The sequence below is a fragment of the Mesoplodon bidens genome, assembly GCF_964165515.1.
Source record: "Mesoplodon bidens genome assembly, chromosome: 10".
NCBI lineage: Eukaryota > Metazoa > Chordata > Mammalia > Artiodactyla > Ziphiidae > Mesoplodon > Mesoplodon bidens.
The window spans coordinates 57,404,865-57,432,223 of record NC_138172.1 but is presented as its reverse complement, the minus strand read 5'-3'; the positions used below and the strand labels follow the sequence as shown (position 1 = coordinate 57,432,223).

The 27,359-nt window shown below is 37.5% G+C and overlaps 1 protein-coding gene across 1 annotated transcript in view; it reads right to left on the bottom strand.

Annotated features, from left to right (window-relative positions):
• NEK10 (NIMA related kinase 10) overlaps positions 1–27,359 on the bottom strand; it is a gene marked incomplete at its 3' end in the record, with an annotated part of 225,272 nt that overhangs the window by 113,529 nt on the left and 84,384 nt on the right. Inside the window, 1 exon segment of the mRNA XM_081247364.1 lies at positions 1,929–2,004. Coding sequence (XP_081103490.1) covers positions 1,929–2,004 — 76 coding nt within the window.

Genomic DNA, 27,359 nt, shown 5'->3' with positions numbered 1-27,359 from the left:
GTAGTTGTGGTGCATGGGCTTAGTTGCTCCGTGGCATGTGGGATCTTCCAGGACCAGGGATCGAACCCGTGTCCCCTGCATTGGCAGGCGGATTCTCAATCACTGCACCACCATGGAAGTCTGGATCTCATTATTAATGTTTCCTGTACTGGCTGCTTTCCCTTCTCTGTCTCGTTTCCTCCCCCCGACCCCCCACCACTATTCCATGGAACCACCTACTGAATAAACTACTTCACTTGGATTCTTGTCTTTTTGAAAATCCCAAAGTAAGAAAGTAATGGAATGTAATTTAGAACTGAGCTCTTTTAACTCTGGCTTGTGAGGCTAAGTTTATTGTAAAACCTTGTATTATAAAATACAAGGGGCATACAACCAGGAGAGAGGAAGGTGGGATAAGGGAGTAGAAATAAATATTTTAAAGCAATTTAAAAGAACAAAGAGCTTGATAGAAAGATGAATGGTCATACATTTGTGATATTCTTAAGTGAAATAATATCTTAACTGTATTAGGAGGTTCAGCTTTCCTAACTCTGTAGTTAATTTAAAAATTAAAAGAAAATATGAGTCCATCTTTGGGCTAATAAAACAAAATAGTTGTCATGTTTTAGATTTCTTCTTACATACTCTATAGATTTCCTGCCCCCCACCTCAACACACACACAGAATTATCATAATAGCGATTCTAAACTGAATTCACAGTCTTGGGAATAAATGTGCTTATTTTTAGTTTGTATTTTATTTGTTCTGTAATTTTGATTGACAATCAAATCTGTTCAGGAATATATGATTATTTAACACTTTTATGATTAAGCTTTTATTATTTTTGGAAAAGAATATAAAGTAGAACAAATGAAAACTATTATTCCAGCAACAAGTAATGGGTGAGTCATATCCTTATTATTAAGAGATTAAGTGCATAGATAAACTATCAGTTTTCAAGGTACAATATTAGCCTGGCCACCAATCTCTGCATCTTCCCATGAAGCTAGTTTCAAAAACAAAGATGTAAGAAATTTCTAGCAAAATAAACGAAAATTCACTCCTTAAAAACACTATTTTGCACATTCTTATATGAAAGGACTTTGTAAACTAGGGCTGTTATTTACAACTTCCACCCTCCTTGGAAAAGATTCATTCTGAATCCTACCCCCAGGACTCTGCTGCACAATAGACTAGATTAAAGAAAGAAGATAGAAGTGTCTTGATTGCTTGACTCGACGAATGAAATTTCAGAATATTTCCCTGAAGTCTGCTGCATCTACGGACTACCATATCTGTTGGCTAATTTCGACAGATTCAGACAAATTATATGTGATCAGCAAAAGAAGATTCTCACTTCATGATAATTAATGGATTGCAAAGGAACCCTAAAAAGCATGCTAAAAAAGTCTCAATTCATCAAAATAATGCTCATTAACCCAAGAAGCACCAACTTTGTAAATATATGTGTAAGTATATATATCATCATTTATTCATTCACATAATAAAATTTATTCAGCACCTATTATTTGCCAGATGCTGGGACAGGTATTAGGACATTAAAACCCTTTCCTTGACCTTGAATGTCTATAGATGGAAAGAGAGTAAAAGAATCATATATACAATAGATGCAATAAAATGTTCCAAGTGTCATATTGCGTAGCAAGTCTACTAATTCATTCACAGATTCATTCAACAACTCTGTACACCTACTGTGTGCTAAAGATCACTTCAATTACAAGTAATTGAGGGGCAGAGTTACCTTAAAGGAAAGATAGTTTGTTATTTTAAACACATAATGGTACGATTCTATACATGTGTATTACTTGGGTAATTGAGGAAAACTTATTAAATATGTAAATATCTTTCCTTCGCAAGCCAAGAAAAGAAATGAAAGACCAAACCAGTTAAAAAAAGGTGTTAGAGAGCCATAAAATAATTGTCCTTACCAGGAATACAGAATTGTTCCTACAACAGATGTAAGTTTACTGCTTTCTTGTTTTTGCTTTGCCAGGCCAAAGTCAGCTACAATTCAAGAAACAAAACAATTTGATTATATTTTCCCAGAATTAGCATTGTTCCTTAGCTTTTAACATTCTGCAAAAACAAAACAAAACAAAACAAAGCAAAAAGCTATTACAATTCAGAAGAGAAAGCTTTTCTTGTTTTCCCTGTAAAAATGCCCCATGTGCCAATCTTCTGAACCACTCCCAGCCTTCACTAATGGTGTACATACATTAGGTCATTATGCTATATATATTGACATAATGAGGTTTCATTAAAATATATTAAAATAAGTCTTTCTGACTGGAAGATAGGACAAAGTACTTATTGAACTTGTGATTCTACTTTTTTAGATTACCCTTTATAATTTTCAAATACATAAAATGAATCTAATGTTTTGGCATATGGCAGTTATCACCTCATCTGGCTAAAAAAGTAAACAAATATGGTAAGCCTAAATAATCACCATGAAGGTCTGAAAACCTGAAATTGATGGTATCTATTTGTACGAAGTCATAGTAAATAACAATGTTCACAATCATCTCAAAATACGTATATAATAATATAATTATGTTAATACAATGGATTCTAATTTTTAAACTAGAACACTAAATATTTATATTTAATATTAGCACTAGCTATATTTTTCAAAGCACCTTCACATACTTCTCTTTTTTAAGCCACTCAATAACTTAGATCAAAGTGGTAGAAACAGATATTATTCCTATTATCATTGTATGGATTTACAAACATTTCAAGAGGTTTAATTACTAGAATTAAACAAAAAGACACTGTTGAACCAGGGCAAAAATTCAAGTTGCTATTCCTAATAAAGTTTGATGTTCACAATATCACTTTCTTAAGTGTACTAAATATGTATGGAATTTCACTGTAATGAATTTTAATTAAAAGTATTTGATTATCTATACTAAAGTGTCTTTGGCAGGTTGAAAATATTCTGAAGTACCTTGACTTCAAAGTAATATTAATTCATGTTATTAATAACAATATCCATTTACAAAACAACAACCTTGAACTAGCACAGACTTAGCTGCTTACATATATTTTCTATTTTAATACTCACAGTGCAATAGGAATTATTATAGTTAGTGCCTGTTAGTGCTTAAAGGCAAGGACTCTGGAACCAAACAGGCTCAGTTCAAATCCTGGCTCCATTATGTGCTACCTGAGTAACCCTGGGCAAGTTATTTAACCTCTCTTTGCAATAGTTTTCTTATCTGTAAAATAGGGATTGTAATAATATAGATAGTAGTACTATAATATTAAAATCTGAATAAGTTAACATATGCAAATGTAGTATAGCACAGTGATAATCAACTGATGTATATTGCTATTTAATCTTCACAACCACCCATTTTATAGATGAGGAAACTGAGGCTCAAAGAGAATGAGTGCCTGGCTCAGGGTTTCTCAGGGAGAAATGAACAGAGTTAGACATGAATTTGAGGTTGCTCAATTCTAAAGCCCCAAATTATTATCAAAACAGAATACAATACTGCCAACAAAGAAAAATCAGGCCCAAACCATTTTATTTACAAATTCAACCAAACACTTAAGGGATAAATATCAGTTATGCATAAACTCTACCAGAAAATAGAAGAGGAGAGAACACTTCCCAACTCATTTTATGAAGTCAACATTACCCTGAACAAGTCCAGACAAAGATATTACAAGAAAAGAAAAGCACAGAACAGTATTCCCCATGAGAATAGATACAAAAAATAAGTAAATACAATTCTAGGGATATATTAAAAAGGATAACACATAATAACCAAGTGGGGCTTATGCCAAAAATACAATGCTGATACAACATTTAAAAATTAATCAATATAGTTCACCAGATCAGACCATTAGAGAAGGAAATCATATGATCATCTCAATAGTTGTATAAGAAGAATTTGAGAAAATTCAATATCTATTCCTTTCAGCAAAGTGGAAAATAGACAGGCATTTCCTTAACCTGATAAAGGGCATTTATGAAAAACCTACAGCTAACTTTCTAGTTAATGTTAAAAGATTGAATGTCTTTCCCTTAAGATCAAAAAAACAAGGCTGGATGTTATCTTGACTTATGGTGATCATTTCACAGTATATAACAAATATCGAATCATTATGTTACACACCTGAAACTAATATAATGTTGTAGGTCAATTATATCTCAATTAAAGCAAAGAAGAAAATAAAAAAGAAATAAAAGATATAGCCATCTTGTTAATGTATTGATAGATATTTTGAAGAGGTTGTCATATAAGAACATTTTTAATGTGCCCTGATAACTGAAATTAAAAAATAAATCAGAAAAACATTACTTTCTCTTTCCTTTCAAAAAAAGAAAGAAAGAAAGAAAACATACTAATTACAATACCATCATAGGAACAAATATCTAGGAATAATATGACAAAGGACATGAAAGACCTATGCAGGGAAAATTATAAAATTTTGTTATAGAGTCATTAAAGAAGATTAAAGTTAATGGAGAAAGTCCAAATTCATGGACTGGGATTTTCAATATTATATAGATTTCATTCTTTCTAAACTAATTTATGTAATTCCAATCATATGTCTTCATATTTTGGGCAGAACTTCACAAATTGAGTATAAAATTCATATAGAAATAGAAACTGCCAAGAGGAGCCATGGATTTTAATATAAAAGAGGACAGTTTTCTCTAGTATATTAAGAATTATTACAAGGCTATAGTAATTAAGACAAGGTAGTATAAACTCAAGGATACAAAAAAAAAAAAGGCAAGGATGTCCACTCTCACCATTCCTATTCAAGATTGTACTACAGGTCCAAGTAAGTACAATAATTGCATACAAATTTTTGTGTGAAGATAATTTTTTATTTCTCTTTGATAGATTCCTTGGAGCGGGATTACTGGATCCTATGATAAGTGTATGTTTAATTTCATAAAAAACTACCAAGCCAAAATATTGTCGATCGTGTTCTCACCAGAAATGTATAAGAGTTCTAGCTGCTTCTGCCTCCTCACCAGCATTTGAAGTTATCAGGGGTTTTTTAATTAGCCATTTTAACTTGCAAGTAGTGGTAGCTCAGTATAGCTTTCATTTGCATTTCCCTAATGACTAATGGTGCTGAACATTTTTTATGTAATTATTTGCCATCTGTTTATCTTCTTTAGTGAAGTGCTTGTTCAAAATTTGGCCCATTTTTTCATGGGGTTGTTTGTTTTCTTATTACTGAGCTTTCTTATTATTTGTATTATTGATACTAATTCTTTGTCAGATAGATGATCTACAAATATTTTCTCCTTGTCTTCAACTAGTTTTTTCATCCTCTTAGTAATATCTTTCATAGAACAGAAGTTTTAAACATTAATGAAGTTCAATGAATTAATTTATATAAATATATTATGGTTTTTATGTTATAGTTTATTTTCATTTATTTATTTTATTCTGGCTGTGCTGGGTCTTCTTTGAGGCACGTGGGCCTCCCTAGTTGCAGCATGTGGGCTTTCTAGTTGTGGTGTGTGGGCTCTAGAGCATGCAGGCTTAGTTGCAGTATGTGGGATCTTAGTTCCCTGACAAGGGATCGAACCTGGGCCACCTGCATTGGGAGCACAGAGACTTAACCACTGGACCACCAGGGAAGACCCTTGATGTTATAGTTAAGAAATATTTGCCTAGTCCAGGATATTCTGCTGAAGAGGCCACATAGAGAAGAGGGGTCCAGGTGAATGAGAGGCCAAGTTCCATCCAAAAGCCAGAACTAACTGCCCATTCTGTGAGTGAGCCTTCTTGGAATTGGACTCCCAGGCCAAGTCAAGGCTTCAGATGATGCAGCCCTGGCTGACAGCTTGACTGAAGCCTCATGAGAGACCCTGAGCCAGAATCATCCAGCTAAGCTGCTGCTGGATTCCTGTCCCTTGAAATGGTGAGAAAATAAATGTTTGTTGTCTTAAGCCACTAAGCTTTGTGGTAATTGGTTACACAATAATGGATAATTAATACAACCACTATCACCTAGTCCAGGACACCACGAACTCTCATCCAGGCTACTGAACTATACTTTCTAAGCAGACTTCCCACAGCCATCACTACCCTCCAAAACATAATTCTCCATACCTGAGTCACAATGATCTTTGAAAGACCTAAAGCAGATATCACTACCTAAAGGCTAAAATTCTTTAAAGGCTTCTGATAGATACTAAGAATAAAGACCAAACTCCTACCAGGCATAAAAGGCCATACATGATCTGGATTTTCAGAAAGGTCTTTCTTGACCATACTATCAAAAACTCATCCCTTTCCTCAATACTCTCCTATTATATTTATTTAATTCTTACTATCTTTCAATCTGAAATTACTTTCTTTGTTTTTACTTACTTAATATTCACTTACATATTAGGGTCTGTAATTCCTAACCAGAATGCAAGATTCATGAGAGCAAAGATTTTGTGTGGTTTATCACTGTACACAGATGGAAATGTATCTTTTGATACATATATAGACACATATGCATATGTCTGAGTATATTTATCTATGTGTCCTCTCGATACAGTAGTACTACTGACAAATGAGAGGGCTAAACTCTACAAGGTGTTTTTAAGAACTATGCAAAAGCTAGATGGCTTGTTATAACCTTTCCATTTCTCTATAGTGCAATGGAGAAAACTGGTAGAAATAGCAATATTTCAATATTTTTGGGAGCTCACTATAATTTTGGCATACATAAATTTTGACCAACTTACTATCTAAAATAATACTTTGACTTTTAGTTCTAATGCTACATAGAAATTATCCTGTTTCTATAAAAATGCCACTGATTTTGAAAGGCAAAAAACAAGGAGTGGCACTCACAATGACTCTACTCACTCCAGTTAATTGAGATAATGGCAGAAACTTGGACAGCTGACTGCAAAATCACCGATGGTCAAGAAGTACTCTTAAAGAGCAAAAAATATAATATTGTTTGGCTATTTAGAAAATTCTGGTAGCAGCATTAATGTTTTTATTACTCTTTCCACATCTGTGACCATATTTGGAGTGGAGGAAAAGGTTTTATTTCAGAAAGTGTGGTCATAACAGCATTCATGTGCTAAAATAGAAATATAAAAATGACAACAGAAAACATTTTATATATAGCACATATTAAAAAGGGTAAAAACCCTCTTCTTTGGTAGAACAAATGATACCCAAAATATTAAAGACTGTAGCATCTTTATGCTACAGGCTGAAGTGTCAACTTTCAGATGGAAAAGATGTGTGGTTGAGACCCTAGATTCTTGCTGTTGTTTACTATCTGTGAGACATTGGTCACATCACTCACTACTCTGTGTTCTCAAAAAAATGGTCTAGGGGCTTTCCTGGTGGCACAGTGGTTGAGAGTCCACCTGCCGATGCAGGGGGCACAGGTTCGTGCCCCGGTCCGGGAAGATCCCACATGCCGTGGAGTGGCTGGGCCCATGAGCCATGGCCGCTGGGCCTGTGCGTCTGGAGCCTGTGCTCTGCAACGGGAGAGGCCACAGCAGTGACAGGCCCATGTACCACAAAAAAAAAAAAAAAAAAAAAAAGGTCTATAAACTTACTTTCTGCAGGGGTTGCTCAAACAAAACTATGACAATAGATGAGAAGCACTTGGAAATACTGCACAGATATAAGGTGTTCCCATTCCTCTCCAAACTAGCTTTCAGCCATCACATGCCTGTCAGCAACTCCCAAGTTCACAGCCAAGCCAGAAAGCCCCAGTCTTTGTCTGGGGATTCACCCCCAGCCCTATGAAGCACCTGCCTCTTCACACCGCATCTGGTATATCCCAAACTGCAGATGACATCACACCTTCCCCACTTCTTAGGCTTGAAATCTCTGACACGTCTCTCTTGCTCCTATACTTACTCACTCACCAGGTCTTACATCTGAATTTCCAATTGTTTCTGTGATCACAATTTAAATATGCCAGGAGCCCAGGCCCTCTCTACTCCTGCAATAAACCAGGTGTACCTCATCAGGAAGCTTTTCCTTATAATCCATTCTACAAAGTATTTAACAGTGGAAAAATCTACCAACCCCTGTCTTCATCACAGTAGGTCCCCATTAAGTACCAGAAGGTCTCCTGATTACTATTCTTTATAAAGTTTCCAGCTGCCCTATCTGGCCTTCAAGATGGTACATGTACTCACTGATTCACTCATTTATCCAACAAATATCCACTAAGTATATATTATGTTCCAGGTAACGGGCTAGGTACTAAAGATAAGATGGTAACCACATCAGAAACCAACCATATTGACACAACCCTTAGGACCAGTGGCAAAGATACACATTAAACCAAGAATCACACATATAAATGTAAAATTACAGTTAGGATAAAATCATTAAAGAACAGATAGATATATGATATTATGAGAGGGTAATGTAGGGGACACAGCTGATCAGGAAAAGCTTCTGTGATAAAATGGTGGTTGAGTGAATATATGAAGGAGGGCAGGAGTTAACTAGGTAAGAAAAGAAAGTGGAGAAGGGACTTCAAGGCTGAGGAAACTACATATACAAAGGTCCCGTGATCAAGGAAGCATGGTCCATTGAGGAACTGAGAAAAAGCCAGGCTTGCCAGAGGGTAAAGAATCAGGGATAAAGGACTCTGCAGGCCATGCTCAGATGACTGACCTCTCTCATTATCAGCCAATCTAAAATGTCCACTCCAACAAAGTATTGGCCTCACCCTTGTACCACACTTGATTATGAGCACCTGGGTGCCCTTAAGCCTGCCTTTTTCTTTGCCTGAAATGGCTTCCGTAAGGGAATACTATAAAGAGACTCGGTTAAAAGTGAACTCTAGAAGCAGACATGGTTCATCCCTGGCTCTGTCAACCAATTACTTGGGTGATTTAAGCAAGTTTCCTAACCTCTCTAAACCTCTTCATTATCTGTAAAGATGGAAATGTGCTTGAGAGTATTGGATGAGATAAAGGATGTATAACTTTTATCCAATAGTAAATAATCAAGAGATGTAGTTATGGGCAGTTTCTCCTAACCTTCAAAGCATAGCTAAAATTTGTGTCAATATAAAATGTCTTCCCTGAGCAAAATAAAAACAAGGAGTGACTCTGACAATTTTAGGAAGTGATAAGTTAAGATCCCCATAATACTTGGCAATGACAGAAGATTCTGCTTGAGCATAACTATACAAGAAGCCAGAAGAAAGATGTCCACCTTGCAACGCCACTGCATCCACCATTCTGCCCTTTCCTTCTGCCTCAGTAAATGCAGAGGTAACCTTCAACTTCCATAGCAATGGAATTATCAGTAACATCCTGTCAGTGTAAGGCTGCACAGGGGATGAGAAGTGTTTCCCAGAAAGATGCTCAGAAAGTTTTCCACAGAAAATCCCTGTCCCAGGGGCTGCAGGAAGATGGCGGAAGAATAAGACGCGGAGATCACCTTCCTCCCCACAGATACACCAGAAATTCATCTACACGTGGAACAACTCCTACAGAACACCCACTGAACGCTGGCAGAAGACCTCAGACACCCCAAAAGGCAAGAAACTCCCCACGTACCTGGGTAGGGCAAAAGAAAAAAGAATAAACAGAGACAAAAGGATAGGGACGGGACCAGCACCAGTGGGAGGGAGCCGTGAAGGAGGAAAGGTTTCCACACACTAGGAAGCCCCTTCATGGGCGGAGACTGCGGGTGGCGGAGGGGGAAAGCTTCGGAGTAGTGGAGGAGAGCACAGCAACAGAGGAGTGGAGGGCAAAGCAGAGAGATTGCCGCACAGAGGATCGGTGCCGACCGGCACTCACCAGCCACAAAGGCTTGTCTGCTCGGCCACCGGGGCGGGCGGGGCTGGGAGCTGAGGCTCGGGTTTCGGGTTTTGGTTGGAGCGCAGGGAGAGGACTGGGGTTGGCGGTGTGAACACAGCCTGAAGGGGTAGGTGCACCACGGCTGGCCAGGAGGGAGCCCGGGAAAAAGTCTGGACCTGCCGAAGAGGCAAGAGACTTTTTCTTCCCTCTTTGTTTCCTGGTGCACGAGGAGAGGGGAGTAAGAGCGCTGCTTAAAGGAGCTCCAGAGATGGGCGCGAGCCGCGGCTAAAAGTGCGGACCCCAGAGACGGGCGTGGGACGCTGGGGCTGCTGTTGCCGCCGCCAAGAGGCCTGTGTGCAAGCACAGGTCACTATCCACACGCCACTTCTGGGAGCCTATGCAGCCCGCCACAGCCGGGGTCCCGGGATCCAGGGACAGCTTCCACGGGAGAGCGCACGGCGCGCCTCGGGCTGGTGCAACGTCACGCCGGCCTCTGCCGCCGCAGGCTCACCCCGCACTCCGTGCCCCTCCCTCCCACTGGCTTGAGTGAGCCAGAGTCCCCGAAGCAGCTGCTCCTTTAACCCTGTCCTGTCTGAGTGAAGAAAAGACGCCCTCCAGCGACTTACACGCAGAGGCAGGGCAAAAGCCAAAGTTGAGACCCGGGAGCTGTGAGAATAAAGAAGAGAAAGGGAAATCTCTCCCAGCAGTCTCAGAAGCAGCGGATTAAAGCTCCACAATCGACTTGATGTACCCTGCATATGTGGAATACATGAATAGACAATGAATCATCCAAAATTGAGGAGGTGGACTTTGAGAACAAGATTTATGATTTTTCCCCCTTCTCCTCTTTTTACAACGAATTATCCCAAATTGAGGAGGTGGACTTGGAGAGCAAGATTTACGAATTTTTCCCCTTTTCCTCTTTTTGTGAATGTTTATGTGTATGGTTCTGTGTGAGACTTTTTCTGTATAGCTTTGCTTCCACCATTTGTCCCAGGGTTCTATCCATCCATTTTGTTGCTTTTTTTGTTTGTTTTTTTTAATTAAAAATTTTTTTAATAATTATTTTTTATTTTAATAACACTATTATATTTTATCATACTTTATTCTATTTTACTTTATCTTCTCTCTTTCTCTTTTTCCTACCTTCCCTAATTCCTCCCTCCCTCCCTCCCTCCTTCCCTTCTTTCCTTCTCTCTTTCTTTCTTACTTTCTTTCTACTTCTACTAATTCTTTCTTTCTACTTTTTCTCCCTTTTATTCTGAGCCGGGTGGATGAAAGGCTCTTGGTACTGCAGCCAGGAGTCAGTGCTGTGCCTCGGAGGTGGGAGAGCCAACTTCAGGTCACAGGTCCACAAGAGAACTCCCAGCCCCACATAATATCAAACGGTGACAATCACCCAGAGATCTCCATCTCAACACCAGCACCCAGCTTCAATCAGCAACCAGCAAGCTACAGTGCTGGACACCCTATGCCAAGCACCTAGCAAGACAGGAACACAACCCCACCCATTAGCAGGGAGTCTGCCTCAAAACATAATAAGGCCACAGACACCCCAAAACACACTACCAGACGTGGATATACCCACCAGAAAGACAAGATCCAGCCTCATCCACCAGAACATAGGCACTAGTCCCTTCCGCCAGGAAGCCTACACAACAAACAAACTGAACCAACTTTAGCGACTGGGGACAGACACCAAAAACAACGGGAACTACGAACCTGCAGCCTGCACAAAGGAGACCCCAAACACAGTAAGATAAGCAAAATGAGAAGAGAGAAAAAGACACAGCAGGAGAAGGAGCAAGATAAAAACCCACCAGACCTAACAAATGAAGAGGAAAGAGGCGGTCTACCTGAAAAAGAATTCAGAATAATGATAGTAAAGATGATCCAAAATCTTGGAAATGGAATAGACAAAATGAAAGAAACAGTTAAGAAGGACCAAGAAGAATTAAAGATGAATCAAGCAACGATTAGAAACACAATAAATGAAATGAAAAATACTCTAGATGGGATCAATAGCAGAATAACTGAGACAGAAGAACGGTAAAGTGATGTGGAAGATAAAATAGTGGAAATAACTACTGCAGAGCAGAATAAAGAAAAAATAATGAAAAGAACAGAGGACAGTCTCAGAGACCTCTGGGACAACATTAAACTCACCAACATTCGAATTATAGGGGTTCCAGAAGAAGAAGAAAAAGAAAGGGACTGAGAAAATATTTGAAGAGATTATAGTTGAAAACTTCCCTAATATGGGAAAGGAAATAGTTAATCAAGTCCAGGAGGCACAGAGAGTCCCATACAGAATAAATCCAAGAGAAATACACCAAGACACATATTAATCAAACTGTCAAAAATTAAACACAAAGAAATCATATTAAAAGCAGCAAGGGAAAAACAACAAATAACACACAATGGAATCCCCATCAGGATGACAGCTGATCTCTCAGCAGAAACTCTACAAGCCAGAAGGGAGTGGCAGGACATATTTAAAGTGATGAAGGAGACAAACCTGCAACCAAGATTACTCTACCCAGCAAGGATCTCATTCAGATTTGACGGAGAAATTAAAACGTTTACAGACAAGCAAAAGCTGAGAGAGTTCAGCACCACCAAGCCAGCTTTACAACAAATGCTAAAGGAACTTCTCTAGGCAAGAAACACAACAGAAGGAAAAGACCTACAATAACGAACCCAAAACAATTAAGAAAATGGGAATAGGAACATACATATCGATAATTACCTTAAATGTAAAAGGACTAAATACTCCCACCAAAAGACACAGATTGGCTGAATGGATACAAAAACAAGACCCATATATATGCTGTCTACAAGAGACCCACTTCAGACCTAGAGACACATACAGATTGAAAGTAAGGGGATGGAAAAAGATATTCCATGCAAATGGAAATCAAAAGAAAGCTGGAATAGCAATTCTCATATCAGAAAAAATAGACTTTAAAATAAAGACTATTAGAAGAGACAAAGAAGGACACTACATGATGATCAAGGGTTCGATCCAGGAAGAATATATAACAATTGTAAATATTTATGCACCCAACATAGGAGCACCTCAAGACATAAGGCAAATACTAACAGCCATGAAATGGGAAATCGACAGTAACACACTCATAGTAGGGGACTTTAACGCCCCACTTTCACCAAAGGACATATCATCCAAAATGAAAATAAATAAGGAAACACAAGTTTTAAATGCTACATTCAACACAATGGACTTAATTGATATTTATAGAACATTCCACCGCCCAAAAAACAGAATACACATTTTTCTCAAGTGTGCATGCAACATTCTCCAGGATAGATCATATCTTAGGTCACAAATCAGGCCTTGGTAAATTTAAGAAAATCGAAATTGTATCAAGTATCTTTTCCGACCACAATGCTATGAGACTAGACATCAATTACAGGAAAAGATCTGTAAAAAATACAAGCACATGGAGGCTAAACAATACACTACTTAATAACGAAGTGATCACTGAAGAAATCAAAGAGGATATTTAAAAATACCTAGAAACAAATGACAATGGAGACACGACAACGCAAAACCTATGGGATGCAGCAAAAGCAGTTCTAAGAGGGAAGTTTATAGCAATACAATCCCACCTTAAGAAACAGGAAATATTTCGAGTAAACAACTTGACCCTGCACCTAAAGCAATTAGAGAAAGAAGAACAAAAACCCCCAAAGTTAGCAGAAGGAAAGAATCATAAAGATCAGATCAGAAATAAATGAAAAAGAAATGAAGGAAACGATAGCAAAGATCAATAAAACTAAAAGCTGGTTCTTTGAGAAGATAAACAACATTGATAAACCATTAGCAAGACTCATCATGAAAAAAAGGGAGAAGACTCAAATCAATAGAATTAGAAATGAAAAAGGAGAAGTAACAACTGACACTGCAGAAATATAATAGATCAACAGAGATTACTACACGCAACTCTATGCCAATAAACTGGACAACCTGGAAGAAATGGACAAATTCTTAGAAATGCACAACCTGCCAAGACTGAATCAGGAAGAAATAGAAAATATGAATAGACCAATCACAAGTACTGAAATTGAAACTGTAATTAAAAATCTTCCAACAAACAAAAGCCCAGGACCAGATGGCTTCGCAGGCGAATTCTATCAAACATTTAGAGAAGAGCTAACACCTATCCTTCTCAAACTCTTCCAAAATATAGCAGAGGGAGGAACACTCCCAAACTCATTCTACGAGGCCACCATCACCTTGATAGCAAAACCAGGCAAGGATGTCACAAAGAAAGAAAACTACAGGCCAATATGACTGATGAACATAGATGCAAAAATACTAGCAAACAGAATCCAACAGCACATTAGAAGGATCATACACCATGATCAAGTGGGGTTTATTCCAGGAATGCAAGGATTCTTCAATATATGCAAATCAATCAATGTCATACACCATATTAACAAATTGAAGGAGAGAAACCATATGATCATCTCAATACATGCAGAGAAAGCTTTTGACAAAATTCAACAACCATTTATGATAAAAACCCTGCAGAAAGTAGGCATAGAAGGAACCTTCCTCAACATAATAAAGGTCATATATGACTAACCCACAGTCAACATCATCCTCAATGGTGAAAAACTGAAACCATTTCCACTAAGATCAGGAACAAGACAAGGCTGCCCACTCTTACCACTCTTATTCACATAGTTTCGGAAGTTTTAGCCACAGCAATCAGAGAAGAAAAGGAAATAAAAGGAATCCAAATCAGAAAAGAAAAAGTAAAGCTGTCACTGTTTGCAGATGACATGACACTATACATAGAGAATCCTAAAGATGTTACCAGAAAACTACTAGAGCTAATCAATGAATTTGGTAAAGTAGCAGGATACAAAATTAATGCACAGAAATCTCTGGCATTCCTGTACACTAATGATGAAAAATCTGAAAGTGAAATCAAGAAAACACTCCTATTTACCATTGCAACAAAAAGAATAAAATATCTAGGAATAAACCTACCTAAGGAGACAAAGGACCTGTATGCAGAAAATTATGACACTGATGAAAGAAATTAAAGATAATATAAATAGATGGAGAGATATACCATGTTCCTGGATTGGAAAAAATCAATATTGTGAAAATTACTACCCAAAACAATCTACAGATTCAATGCAATCCCTATCAAACTACCACTGGCATTTTTCACAGAACTAGAACAAAAAATTTCAAAACTTGTTTGGAAAAACAAAACACCCCGAATAGCCAAAACAATCTTGAGAACGAAAAACGGAGCTGGAGGAATCAGGCTCCCTGACTTCAGACTATACTACAAAGCTACAGTAATCAAGACAGTGTGGTACTGGAACAAAAACGGAAAGATGGATCAATGGAACAGGATAGAAAGCCCAGAGATAAACCCACGCACATATGGTCACCTTTTCTTTGATAAAGGAGGCAGGAATATACAGTGGAGAAAGGACAGCCTCTTCAATAAGTGATGCTGGGAAAACTGGACAGGGACATGTAAAAGTATGAGATTAGATCACTCCCTAACACCATACACAAAAATAAGCTCAAAATGGATTAAAGACCTAAATGTAAGGCCAGACACTATCAAACTCTAGAGGAAAACATAGGCAGAACACTCTATGACATAAATCACAGCAGGATCCTTTCGGACCCACCTCCTAGAGAAATGGATATAAAAACAAAGATAAACAAATGGGACCTAATGAAACTTCAAAGCTTTTGCACAGCAAAGGAAACTATAAACAAGAAAAAAAGACAACCCTCAGAAGGGGAGAAAATATTTGTAAATGAAGTAATGGACAAAGGATTAATCTCCAAAATTTATAAGCAGCTCATGCAGCTTAATAGCAAAAAAACAAACAACCCAATCCAAAAATGGTCAGAAGACCCAAATAGATATTTCTCCAAAGAAGATATACAGACTGCCAACAAACACATGAAAGAATGCTCAACATCATTAATCATTAGAGAAATGCAAATCAAAACAACAATGAGATATCATTTCACACCTGTCAGAATGGCCATCATCAAAAAATCTAGAAACCAATGCTGGAGAGGGTGTGGAGAAAAGGGAACACTCTTGCACTGCTGGTGGGAATGTGAATTGGTACAGCCAGTATGGAGAACAGTATGGAGGTTCCTCAAAAAACTACAAATCGAACTACCATATGAACCAAGAATCCCGCTACTAGGCATATACCCTGAGAAAACCATAATTCAAAAAGAAACATGTACCAAAATGTTCATTGCAGCCCTATTCACAATAGCCTGGAGATGGAAACAACCTAAGTGTCCATCATCGGATGAATGGATAAAGAAGATGTGGCACATATATACAATGGAATATTACTCAGCCATAAAAAGAAATGAAATTGAGCTATTTTTAATGAGGTGGATAGACCTAGAGTCTGTCATACAGAGTGAAGTAAGTTAGAAAGAGAGAGACAAATACCGTATGCTAACACATATATATGGAATTTAAGAAAAAAAAGTCACGAAGATCCTAGGGGTAAAACAGGAATAAAGACACAGACCTACTAGAGAATGGACTTGAGGATATGGGGAGGGGGAAGGGTAAGCTGTGACAAAGCGAGAGAGAGGCATGGACATATATATACTACCAAACGTAAGGTAGATAGATAGTGGGCAGCAGCCGCATAGCACAGGGAGATCAGCTCGGTGCTTTGTGACCGCCTGGAGGGGTGTGATAGGGAGGGTGGGGGGGAGGGAGACGCAAGAGGGAAGGGATATGGGAACAGATGTATATGTATAACTGATTCCCTTTGTTATAAAGCAGAAACTAATAAAAAAAAGAAAAGAAAATCCCTGTTCCACTAGCACATCTGCCTCTGTATATCATGCAGGTTTCTAATCCCTACTCCCAAAACTTCCCTCTGACCTTCCTCCAAATGAAGTACAGCTGGTATTTACAATATTATTTCTAATTCAACAAGTGAAAGTGTAATGAAGACTAAAATGGAATTTCCTAAAATCCAGAAAATAGTTAACAAAATGACAGTAAGAACATACCTGTCCATAATTGCTTCAAATGTAAATGTAATGAATGCTCCAATCAAAAAACATAGAATGGCTGAATGGAAACAAAAACAAGACTCATGTATATGCTGCCTACAAAAGACTCACTTCAGACCTAAAGACACACACAGACTAAAAGCGAGGGGATAGAAAAAGATATTCCATGCAAATGGAAATGAAAAAAAAAAAGCAGAGGAAGAGATATTGATATTAGACAAAATAGACTTTAAAACAAAGATTTGTAACAAGAGACAAAGAAGGACATTACATAATGGGAATAGGATCAATTCAACAAAAGAATATATACTTGTGTATACATATGTATATACATACCCAACATAGGAGCACCTAAATATATAAAGCATATATCAGCAGACATAAAGGTAGAAATTGACAGTAACAGAATAATAGTGGGGGACTTTAACACCCCACTTACATCAGTGGACAGATCATCCATACATAAAATCAGTAAGGTCTTAATGACACATTATACCAGCAATCTGGTATAGGTTAGATGTATTCATCTGAATATTAATAGATATATACAAAATATTCCAACCAAAAAAAGCAGAATACACATTCTTTTCAAGTGCACATGGAATATTCTCCAGGATAGATCACGTGCTAGCCCACAAACCAAGTCTCAATAAATTTAAGAAGATTGAAATCACATAACTTACCTTTTCTGACCACAATGGTATGAGACTAGACATCAACTACTAAAAAAGAAAAAAAAACTGTAAAAAACACAAACACGTGGAGTCCAAGCAATATGCTACTAAACAACTAATGGGTCAGTGAAAAAAATCAAAGAGAAAAAAAAACACCTTGAGACAAATGAAAATGGAATCAACAATCCAAAATTTATGAGATACAGCAAAAGCAGTTCTAAAAGCAATACAAGTCTGTCTCAGAAAACAAGAAAAACCCTAAAAGAAAATCTAATCTTAAACCTAAAAGAACTAGGAAAAAAAACAAAAACAACAAGCAAAACACAAAGTTAGTAGAATGAAAAAACTATTACAGATCAGAGTGGAAATAAGTGAAATAGAGACTAAATACACAATCCAAAAAAAAAAAATCAATGAAATAAAGAGTTGGTTCTTTGAAAAGATAAACAAAATCGATAAAACTTTAGACAGACTCATCAAGAAAAAAGGGAGAGGGCCCAAATAAATAAAATCAGAAATGAAAGAGAAGTTACACCTGACACCACAGAAATAAAAGAACCAAAAGAGATAACAATGAACAATTACATGTCAATAATATGGGTAACCTAAAAGAAATAGATAAATTTCTAGAAACATACAATCTCCCAAGACTAAACTAGGAAGAAATAGAAAATATGAACGGGTAAGGAAATTGAACCAGTAAGGAAATTGAATCAGTAATAATAATAAAAAAAAACTTTGAACAAACTAAATTCCAGGACCAGACATCTTTACAGGTGAATTGTATAAAATATTTAAAGAAGAATTAACACTTATTCTTTCCAAATTATTCCAAAAAATTAAAGAGGAAAAAAGTACTTCTGAACTCATTCTATAAGGCCAGAATCAACCTGATACCAAAATCAGACAAATACATCACACACACACACACAATTTACAGGTCAGTATCACTGATAAATATAGATGCAAAATTTTTCAACAAAATATTAGCAAACTGAACAATACATTAAAAGGATCATACACCATGATCAAGTGGGATTTATCCCAGGGATGCAAGGATGGTTCAACATCCACAAATCAAAAAACGTCATACACCACATTAGCAAACTGAAAAATAAAAATCATATGATCATCTTAATAGACACAGAAAAAGCTTTTGACAAAATTCAACATCCACTTATGATAAAAACTCTCAACAAAGTGGGTACAGAGGGAACATAACTCAACATAATAAAGACCATATATGACCTTTATTTACTTTCATCATTTACTCAATGATGAAAAGTTGAAAGAATTTCCTCTAAGATCAGGAACAAGACAAGGATGCCCACTCTTGCCATTTTTATTCAACATAGCATTGGAACTCCTAGCTATAGCAATCAGACAAGACAAAGAAATAAAAAGAATCCAAATTAGAAAGGAAGAAGTAAAACTCACTGTTTGAAGATGACATGATACTATACATACAAAATCCTAAAGATGCTACCAAAACTATTAGAACTAATAAATGAATTGAGTAAAGTTGCAGAATACAAAATTAATACACAGAAATCCATTGCATGCTTTACATTAACAACAAACTATCAGAAACAGAAATTAAGAAAACAATTCCATTCACAGTTGCATCAAAAAAGAATAAAATACATAGGAATACACCTAACCAAAGACCTAAAAGACTTGTACTCAGAAAACTATAATACACTGATGAAGAAAATTGAAGATGACACAAACAAATGGAAAGATACACCGTGCTCATGTATTGGAAGAATTAATATTGCTAAAATGACCATATTACCCAAGGAAATCTACAGATTCAATCCAATCCCTGTCAAAACACCAAAGCCATTTTTCACAGAACTAGAACAAATAATTCTAAATTTCTATGGAAATTAGACCCTGAATAGCCAAAGCATCTTGAGAAAAAAAGAACAAAGCTGGAGGTATCATGCTCCCTGATTTCAAACTATCCTACAAAACTACAGCTATCAAAACGATATGGTACTGACACAAAAATAAACATGTAAGTGAATGAAACAGAACAGAGAGCCCAGAAATAAACTCATGCTTATGTGGTGAATTAATCTATGACAAAGGCAAGATTATAAAATGGGGCAAAGACAGCCTCTTCAATAAATGGTGTTGGGAAAGCTGAACAGCTACATGCAAAAGAATCAAACTGGACTACTTTCTCACACCATGCAAAAAAATAAATTCAAGATAGATTAAAGACTTAAACGAAACCATAAAATTCCTCAGAGAAAACAGGCATTGTTTGGCATTGACATTGGTCTTAGGATTTTTTTTTATATGTCTCCTCAAACATGGGAAATAAAAAAGCAAAAATAAACAAATTGAACTACATCAAACTAAAAATCTTTTGCACAGCTATAGGAGATACCAAGAAAATGAAAAGGCTGCACACTGAATGGGAGAAGATATTTGAAAATGACATATAAATATATAAATAGCCATACAACTCAACATAAAAAAATAAAACTGATTAGAAAATGGGCAGAGAACCTGAATAGACATTTTTCCAAAGAAGACGTACAGCTGGCCAACAGACAAATGAAAAAATTCTCAACATCACTAATCATCAGTGAAATGCTAACCAAAAACACAGTAAGATATCACCTCATACCTGTCAGAATGGCTATTATCAGAAAGACCACAAATAACAAATGTTGGATGTAGAGAAAAGGGAACCCTTGGGTACTATTGATAGGATTGTAAATTAGTACTGCCACTATGGAAACAGTATGGAGGTTCCTCAAAAAATTAAGAATAGAACTATGATACAGTCCAGCAATTTCACTTCTGAGTATTACCCAAAGAAAACAAAAACAATAACTCAAAAAGATATATGCACTCTTACGTTCACTGAAGCATTGTTTACAATAGCCAAGATACAAAAGCAACCTAAGTGCCCATCAAGAGATGAATGGATAAAGACGGTGTGATTATATATATATATATACACACACACACACACACACACACACACACACACACAGTGGAATATTACTCAGCCTTAGAGGGCATTATGCTTAGTAAAGTAAGTCAGACAAAGACAAATACCATAGGATTGTACTTATATATGGAATCTAAAAATCAAAACAAACAAAACAAAATGATAACAAACTCATAGATAAAGAGAACAAATGTATATGGCCTGCCACCGTTTGTGGCATGATTCAAGAATCTAAAAGGCTCCAATGCCTTCATTACACTTAGGAGGGTGGGCAGACTGATCAGAAAATCAGATGTGTAGTACCATAGATTGCTGAATTAGTCTCTGTAAACACAGACACTCCCACCTACTCTCAATGCTGCTTCAGAGAACACACTTTTGGAAATCCCCCAGAATAAAAATAATGTGTCCAGAACACATCAGATTCTACTTCCTATATTAAAAAATTTCTCAAAGGACTAAATTATATCCCAATATACCCATATGAAAACACATACTAAAATAATCTCTATTATCTTTCATCTTTGGTGCTTTTATATGGACATATCAATCCAAAACTTCTGATTAACCCAACATTGGAAAGTCTTTATTTCTAAGTCTTTCCTAAGGTGGTAAAGATTTGTTACCTCCATATTCTCTCACCCAGCCTATTGTCTCACCAAAAGAGACTAACCACCAGCGTTAGGAACTCACCCTGCTGTGACTTTCTCCTGATTACTATCCTCATCTTTTCCTCAATGCAACTGCTATTCAAATCTCAGAATTGCAGAATGACCCACTAATGGTCATAAAATCAATAATCTTAAAACTTTTTTAGAAGTTGGATTTGACTGAATTTGCTTCAATACTTCTTCATGGCAATATAAGGAAACTGTGGTGGACTTGACAGAAAACATTCTTGGTTTTTTAGTAACATGAGGGCAACATGAGAGAAATTCCAGAGATTTTGTGGCTACCCTTCCAACAACAGATGCTATGAGGGTATGCAGTACAAATGACTCAATATTCTGTAGACTTTTGAGAGCACTCAAGGTTCTGTGTCAGCTCAAACTTGTATAGATACTAAATCTGATTAATAGGAAATAAACCACAGAACAGGCTCAAAACAAGAACAGGTCAAGAGACCTAACTAATTCATTTTTCCTCTAATGACACAGATTTCCCAGCCACAGTTGAGCCAACCAACAATAATTAAAATCCTCTAATCCTTTAGAAACATTTAACATGCCAGGGATTCTTCAATAGCAAGACAGGTCTAATTTGATTTCTCAAATTTTGGTGGCATTCAGAAAGTAAAATCTTTCCTTAAGATAACTTTGGGTTACACTGTTTGCTGAGATGATAGTGGGAACTGCTTGTATCTTTCCCCATTCATGGACCTGCTTTCCACCTTAATCCCCAATTCCTCTTGCATTAAAGCATTCTTCTTAGGCAATCTTGGCTATCATATCAAGATCTCAAAATTCATTCATTCACTTGTTCATTCATTCTTCTATCTATTTACTCAACAAATATTTATTAAATGCTTTCAGAGGAACAAAGTCAAGGAAATTGGTTTCCCTTACCTCAGGAGGGATTGGCAATAAGCCAATGTCTTATGTGCAGTGAGCGAGGCCAGGCCAGTGTACTGAGGGAGCCCGGACTCGGAACCTATTTGATGTGGACATCAAAGATGCCACCTGGAGGAGTGGCATTAGAAGTGAGTAGCAGCAAGGCATTCTGGACAGAGAGAGCAACACTTTGGAAGCCACAGAGCAATACAACAACAGACTGGTCTATTCAGGAAACAGAAATCTGTCCCATGAGTCCAGAGCAAAAGGCAAGGAGAGCTCAGGAGGAAAGGGCCTTGGGTGCCCTAGGGAATCTAAACTCTATCTTAAATGTCATGGGGAGCTACTTGAAGAATTTTAACCAGGAAAAGGCTATAGTCACATTTCTAACTTGGAATGTTAGAAACCTCACACCTTCAATTTCCTCACCTAATTCTCTGTCAATGGTGTCACAATCTTCATAAACTCAGACTCTTTCTCAACTGTTGTCACACCTCATTAACTGGCCAGCAACCTTTTTAACTCTGGGTCCCAAATAACTGCTGAATATAATCCTTCTGCCATATCCTCTTCTCCTGCTGCCATAGGTAAAACTTACACATCTTTAAGGAAAATTGCAAGAGCTTTAGCAGCAAATACCACAGGCTAGCTCTCCAAAAGTCGTTGACTACCCCCACCTCCCTTTCCCATCTCCAGCTGTACAGGCTGGGAGCTCACCTAGAGAGTCTCCCTTACAGCCAGGGGTGGTTGCATGAGTTCGCTTTGGCCAAAAGAATGTAATAAGTCTAACAGGAATCCCTGTAAAAGACCCCTGTGAAAGATTTTCTTCTATGATAAAAGGAGTAGCTATTCAAAAAGAAGAATCTGTTTTTTCACCCTAGCTGCCACCCTGATTCCTGTCTTTGGATTTGGTAATAATGCCTGGAGCTCTGGCCAATCTGCTGAAAAAAATGGAGAGAAAGGACAGAAAAACCTAGATTGTAGCTGACCTCCTTGAGCTGCTGAACCAGCCCTGGCACTGCTCACCTCCAGCCCTTTTGTTATGAGATAACTATGTGTCCTCATGGATTAAACCATTAGCATCCTGGCTTTTTGCACCCAAACATATCCAAACCGATCCACCTCCTATACTGGGAATCTGTCTCCAGTCGTTCTCCACGGTGCCCCCTCACTTGCCATCACAATGATCTCTCCATCCCAAATCTGATCACATAGTTTTCAGTCTGAAATCTTGAAGCTAAATCTCTGAACAGACGTCAGAGTCCCAGCTCTCACCCAACCAAAGCCTCTACTGAAAATCGTGCTAGCCCCTTGGCACGTTGTACTGCTTTGGGTCTCTAATCCTTTGCATTTGCTGTACCCTTACCTGAAACGCTGTTACCTGTCCTGCCCAGCTCCTCACCAGAAGGCTCCCCCAGGTAGAATTAGTCACATTTTCTCCTGTGCATGATAGTTGTGGAAGACTATATAACTGCTCACCCACATTCTTTCTGGGGGAGGAACATATCCTCACCCTGGTGAACTTGGCCTGCTTTGACCAATGAATTCTGAGCAGAAGTAATATCTGAAACTTTAGGGCAGAGCTTTGAGAGCTGAGGTATTGTTTGCCATGCTCTCTCTTCCCTACCTCTGATGTGGAAGCAGGTATGGAGGTCTTCAGCCAGCCTGATCTCTGAGCACAGCTCCCTTACTGACCTACAATGCTCATGTATTATGAACAAGATAGAGACCTTGCTGTTTTAAGCCATGGTGGACAGACTTTTTCTATAATGGGGCAGGTGATAAATATTTAAGCTGTTGGGGCCATATATGGTAACTGCCACATATTCTTCCTTTTAACTCCATTAAAAAATGTAAAACCCTTCTTAATTCACAGGACATAAGAAGACAGGCCACAGCTGGATTTATCCCACAGGCTGTAGTTTGCCACTGTTTTAAGCTGCTGAGATTTTCACATTACTTATTACTACAGCATAACATGTCCCATCCTGACTAATATATTTTGCATAGAAAATACTCTAGGCTTTATCACCCTGTAATACAACTATAAGCTCCATGAAGATAGTGATCATGTCTGGCATGCTTGCCTTGTTCACCACAGGATACGGCAACTCAGAAAATAATTGCTGAGTGAAGAACTGAAAGTCTTTCCCATAAGACTCGGGGAACAGAGACCATGGCTTTCATCTTCTACCCACCCCCACATGTCTAGCATACGATGGCATTTGATGAGCATTTGAGCCTTTGATAAATGTTCCATTGACTTGAGTATGCCCTTGTTGTTATTACCAGTAGCAACAGGCACATGTCATTGGAGAAACATCTAGAAATATGCACGGCCTGTTTGGTTGCAGGATGAACATGTGACCTCGAGTCATGTGCCAAAGCCCATGTCTGAAATATATTACCTATAGTTGAATGAGTTTTGTTTTTTCCTTTTTCTTCCTTTTATATTCGGGAGCAGGGAAGAAAAGGGGGCATGCAGGTTTTACATTAAAATGTGTATTTGAAAAGCCAAGAAATGTGAAATGGTAGGTTCAGAGGCAAGTTCCCTTTCAGCAGATTCTCTCCTACTTGGCAGCAGGCAGCTGGCAGCATTTAGGGCCAACTTTGTGCTTCACCTGGTGTGCCCCTGAGTCAGGGTCTGCTCCCTTGTGTGGCCTCCAAGTCTGCAAATAAGCTCAGGGGCGAGACCTGGGCATGTTCCATGGCACAAGTCATTGAAAAATCCAGTCTTTTAAATGTAAACATATTTAGACATTAAATTAGATACCATTTGTAAAACTACACATACCCAAATATGTTATTACTTTCTACTGCCTCATGAAGGCAAACTCCACTTGCTATATAAATAATTGCAAACCAAGTTCAATCTTAAATCATCTCATTCACCTACATTGAGAAAAAAGAGGAGAAGAAGGCAATTTTAGTTTTTCTACAACTCTTTTTTCTGATCACATTTTCAATATATTTTGTCTCATGCATGCATCTTAAACATCACTTGGTAATTCAGTGCTTCTTTTCTGGGAGTAAATAAACCTAGCAAAAGAAAAGAGAAAAATAAAATACGACACGGCTGTCCCTCTTTGGTGATATGCATTCACGTGTGTACCACAGCCTATTTTTATAGGCTTTATGAATTGCAACCTTATTTAAACCTCTCAAATTATGGGAATCTTATATATTTGGTTTCACATTAATGCCATAAGATTTTAATTTAACAATAACCCCTCTGAAAAACAAGAGTCTCTAATGTCCATATTTATATCAATAGTGATAGACACTGAAAATCATATTTCATCACTATATTTTATTTTAAATATTTTAAAATAGTGATGTCAGTTCTCTATGGACTATCTTCTTAGTCATAAAATCATTTTATACTCATTGAAAATAATGGCAGCCCATTCATGTCCTGTAAATAATTACATTAGTGGAGAGAAACAACTAGGATAAAATTGTGTTCTGAGATTTATCACTGCTTCTTTATTTGAAACTAGAAAAACATTGCCTCACTTAAAGCTAAAAAGTCTAAAAAATTGAAAATAATTTTAAAATTAATAACACTTAAGTATAAGTCTAATAAATGGTAATAAGAATAAGGTTAGGCAGACTTGCAATGAGGGGCAGGACAAAGAAAAAAAATAAGGTTTTATTATTTTTGTAAAACAAAGTAACTTTTTCTAGGGAATCCTTTACAATTTGAGTGTGAGTAAAATATAAGTATATTTATTAAAGTTATAGAGTAAACATGGGAAGTGGGGTATTTTGTTAAGTTTAATGTGTGGACTTAATGTAACTAGCCTGCCCATTTTGGGTTAAAGGGTGGACTGACTTATGTGTTTATCTCCTCTAGCTCTCAAAACCTTGCTAAAGTGAAGGGAAAGGAATTTTCCTTGAAAAGTTACCCACAGGGACAATGAGATGTGACAACAGAGGATGATATATTCCAATGAATTTTTGGAAGATGGGAAGTAGAGGAAGGATGGTACACAGCAGGCGTCCTAACCCACATGCCTGAGAATAGAAAGGCCAAAAGGGTTCTGCCCAAGGCAGAAGTGAAGTACAAATCAAGTCCCCAGGAATTAAAATCAAGTCCCCAGGTCCTGTCCCATACTCACACATGGTGCTACCAGTAAATTGAGTTCTCTTTGTCACTAGAAGAAAAATAGACATTTATTTTGCAAAGAAACTGAACCAGAAAAGCACCAAGCAGAGTGAGGCTGAACTCATGGGAATTCAGTGAAAATCTATCAACTGAACGTGGCTCCCTGAGACCTCTTCATCCACACTGCTCCCAGAATGACAGCAGACAGAAGGACATCATCTCAGGCAAGATATTGGGGGTGCATTATCTGGAAAAAGTTTAAGCAATGACATTGGGGGTCTCCTAAGGAAATTTTCTACTGTGCTCTAAAGTCCACCAGATGACACCCTTAACTGGAACACACAGCCTTTTTAGTGTGTCATAAATGTTAAGGGCCAGCTTAGATCAACAAACATTTGAGGAAAATCTCCAAAAGGAAATAGAGAGCACATGAACCAGGAAAAAAAAAAGATTGATCCAAAAGATACAGAAACAATGCAGGGTGTGGAAGAGAAAAGTCTATATTATACTGAGAGAGAATAAAATCAAGATTCCATGAAAATGGAATAAGGAACAAGATGAAATTTGAGGGGATTAAAAATATATTAATCAAAATTAAATATTCAATATAATCACTAGAAAATAAAGTTATAGAAATAACTCTAAAGTACAAAGAGCTGAAAACTAAGAGAACAATTATTTTAAAAATTAGACTACAGCAAGTCCCCGACATATGAATGAGTCCCATTCTGAGATGTGTTCATAAGTCCAATTTGTTCGTAAGTCCAACAAAGTTAGCCTAGGTACCTAACTAACACAATTGGCTATATAGTACTGTACTGTAATAGGTTTATAATACTTTTCACACAAATAATACATTAAAAACAAACACAAAAAATAAAGAAAACATTTTTTTTTTATTTTTTATTTATTTATGTCTGTGTTGGGTCTTAATTTCTGTGCGAGGGCTTTCTCTAGTTGTGGCAAGCGGGGGCCACTCTTCATCGCGGTGCGCGGGCCTCTCACTATCGCGGCCTCTCTTGTTGCGGAGCACAGGCTCCAGACGCGCAGGCTCAGTAGTTGTGGCTCACGGGCCTAGTTGCCCTGCAGCATGTGGGATCTTCCCAGACCAGGGCTCGAACCCATGTCCCCTGCATTAGCAGGCAGATTCTCAACCACTGCGCCACCAGGGAAGCCCAAGAAAACATTTTTAATATTACAGTACAGTACCTTGAAAAGTGCAGT